This window comes from Sinocyclocheilus anshuiensis, unplaced genomic scaffold, assembly GCF_001515605.1.
Source record: "Sinocyclocheilus anshuiensis isolate Anshui unplaced genomic scaffold, SAMN03320099.WGS_v1.1 scaffold7, whole genome shotgun sequence".
NCBI lineage: Eukaryota > Metazoa > Chordata > Actinopteri > Cypriniformes > Cyprinidae > Sinocyclocheilus > Sinocyclocheilus anshuiensis.
The window spans coordinates 884,532-887,945 of NW_015549582.1; the positions used below are offsets into that span (position 1 = coordinate 884,532).

A 3,414-nucleotide genomic window follows, 5' to 3' on the forward strand; every position below is an offset into this window, starting at 1 on the left:
TATTATAATCATAATCCGTAAAGATGCACTTCTCTCTAAAGGCGCGTCTAATGAAGAGATGGCGAGTCAGGATCGTCATCTTCATCTTTGCGACACGGACTCAGAAAACACTCGTTTATTAGTAAATAATTCAAATATCTCCTTACTATTTCCCCCTGACACATTCATGGTAATTACTTTTGCTGGGACTTTGCGGCAAGCTTTAGCCTATTGCGTGCATTTGAACGCAGAACTCTTCAGCTGCGATGACGGCACGCATGCTGCTGCAGGACACTAAACAGAGCCGCTCTTGACAGTACGGCGCGGCCATTTTTTCATCACTAATTGATGGATGTCTAAAATATAAAAATAAGGAGAAGCCTAAAACAGGCCCGAGGCCCGGCCCACGTCTGAACTATGACATGAAAATTGGCCCGAAGCCCGGAAAAATCACCTGAGTTCTGTAAGTACGCCTATAGTATATTGTTGGTGTAAAAAAAAACTAGCTTGGTGTAAAAAAAAACTAGCTTCTTTTATCCGCCATGTTAATCAGTATTTTTACACATGATAAAAACGTGCACTTAATTTGCTTGGAAAATACTTGAGAATACGGCAGTCATAAAAAAAACTTACAGTAGCCCAGCCTAATAATAATTTGTCTATATTAAAAGTATAGCTCTTAACAGACCTGTGTGTTTTGTATCACTACTGCAGTGTCCGTTCTCGGAGCATATAAGCACTGCCCGCGCGAGGCGTGCCGCTTCCGGCTCGAGCTGTTCTGTAGTTTATTAAAAGTTTATTAATCCTGAACGAGATCCCAATCCGTCAGTCGTTCTGACGTAACGTCTGCGTTCCCTCCTTCAGGGAACAAGGTTTACGTATGTAACTGAGACGATCTAAATATTAAAAGTGAAATATTAGGTGTACATATTAGTATTTAATATTATTTATATGTAAAAAAATATTTAAATAAAAAACTGGGGGTTTCTGTAACAAAGATTTGTTAAAATATTTCAATTAAAATTAAAATAAAGTATAGATAAATATTATACTATTAATATTTATCTTTATAACATTTAAATGCAGATCTTACATCCTTTGAGAAATTAGAATTCTGAAAGACCCATTTTGCAAGCTTAAGTTTTCTTAAAAGCAGTAGGACTGGGAAGTGACACTATATCTGTACATAATACGTATACATTTTTCCAAATGAGCAATATATTTTTATTTATTTATTTATTTTTGAATACAGGTCTAGTTTTCTCGCCATGCATGTTTTCTGCTGAGTAAGAGGGATGTGTTCCTGTGGTCTGTGCCCTCTGACCGGATTAAATACTTTGTCCCCATCCATTTGTAAAAGCAGGATTTGGATTTGACAAAAACGGGGGATCAGCACACCCCATAGTACGATTTAGGCAGAGGAATCCTCCACCCTCCATATACACACATGCATCGAGCAGCACACATGTGCACATACACACAGATCCCCTCTGCCCTCCTCCTCCTCCCTATACACAGCTAAAGGCAGGCCACATCAATACATACGTTAATGCATCCTCGTTTCAATAACTCAGGCACAAGCATTCAGCAAAGCACTCATTCAAAGAATTTCATGACCTTAATTAGAATGTATTTACATTTATATGTATTTATATTTCAGAATTTAAAATATATACATAGAACAAGCACACTTTCACAGCAAAACACTTCTTTACATTTATTTAAATGCTGTAAAAAATGATCATGTTTGATATAACTTTCTCTGTCGTGTGTGTACAGGACAACCCACGCAAGGACTAAGAGTGAAGCAGCAGACCAGGCCGCACTTGCAGCATGTCAGGAATCAGACTTAGCCAGAGCTGTGGCTCATGAACTATCTCCAAGCTTCCATCAGCCAGGTAAGTTACAGAAGAAAGGTTTTCCTTTCCCACCTAAACACACCCCCTGAAAATAAGACGTAAATACCCATGATAAAAGCCACCAGATTATAACCACACACCCTCACTTACATTCCTCGCAACAGATACCTTCTCTCCACATAAACCTAGCTCAGTGGAGCTCTGCTGAGGGTACAGGACAGAAAGACATTAATGTTTTTCCCTGGCTAATAAAGTAGATTGAGTTTTTTTGACAGTGACATGACATATTTTCCAGGCTCTCTCTCACCCTGAGTTGATTTTGATTGCTTCTATTGTTCTCATTTGTAAGTCGCTTTGGATAAAATCGTCTGCTACATGACGAAATGTAAATGTAAAATAAAATAAAGATAAATGTTATACTATGTATCCAATGTTCCCTCTAAGCTGCCCGCACACTTCTTACGTTGCGACCGTGCAGAAGAAATAACATGCCGTGCAAAGAACACGCGCAAAAAAAAAAAAAAGAACTGGGAAATCCATTTGATTCAATTCTGGTAAATGCAAAATAATTGAAATGCTCGGGCAAACCGTTAAAGGGCTCTATTTTAACGATCTAAGCGCATGGTCTAAAGCGCACGGCGCAATTGCGCTTAGGGCGTGTCCAAATCCACTTTTGCTAGTTTAAGAACAGAAAAAATGGCCGGCGCGACCGGCACATGGTCTAAAAGGGTTGCCCCTATTCTCTTAATGAGTAATGGGTGTGTTTTGGGTGTAACGTGCAATAAACCAATCAGAGTCTCATCTCCCATTCCCTTTAAAAGCCAGTTGCGCTCCCGCCATGGCGGATTCGCTATTTACATGGTGAAATTTGCAAGCGGAAAAACTGAACAGTTTTCTCTTGAGGGAATGGATCTGCTCGTGCGTGAAAGCCTTGTTTTGCCCTCCATGTGGGCGTTCCTGTAAGGGTGTGACGTCATGTGAAAACTGAATTCTATTCTATTCTATTCTGTTAAATTCTATTCGAGTCGATTCGATTCTGTCAGTTTAAATGCTTCAGTTTGTTTTTATATTATATTATATTGTATTTAGGTCTGTCAATACCAAAATCACCCTTTTTCTGTGATTAATCACGATTAATCGCACACTTCATGAAATTAAGCATAGATCATTTATCTTGTTTCAAATGTTTATTTTGTCATCATTTGCTATATCCAGCAAAGTAAACTAAAGGATTGAAGGGTGATTCTCAAAAATCTGTATTTTCTGCAAGATTTTTTCAAGATAAATTTAGATGTCTTTCCAAAGGACACTTAGAAACTCCAAAAGGACACCAAAGAACCAAATTATATAACAAGGAGCCCATATAAGAACATATGAAAGAAAAAAAAAATCTGAATTGTATAGTATGTGTACAGTGCAACAGCAAAGAGCTTTTTTACATTTTAGAGAAGCCAAGTTGCGATACCGAACAGGACCACATGGAGATGCCAAAAAAAACCTAAACCAACCGCCTGCTGACTGCATATATCTACTACAGTACACGGATCCATTCAGAATAACTAAACACAGCAACATA

At 38.3% G+C, this 3,414-nt stretch overlaps 1 protein-coding gene across 1 annotated transcript in view; it reads left to right on the plus strand.

Annotated features, from left to right (window-relative positions):
• LOC107657819 (junctophilin-1-like) overlaps positions 1 to 3,414 on the plus strand; it is a 48,873-nt gene that overhangs the window by 26,892 nt on the left and 18,567 nt on the right. Inside the window, exon 3 of the mRNA XM_016446068.1 lies at positions 1,759 to 1,877. Within this exon, the coding sequence (XP_016301554.1) occupies positions 1,759 to 1,877 (119 nt within the window). The remainder of the gene's footprint in view (positions 1 to 1,758; positions 1,878 to 3,414) is intronic.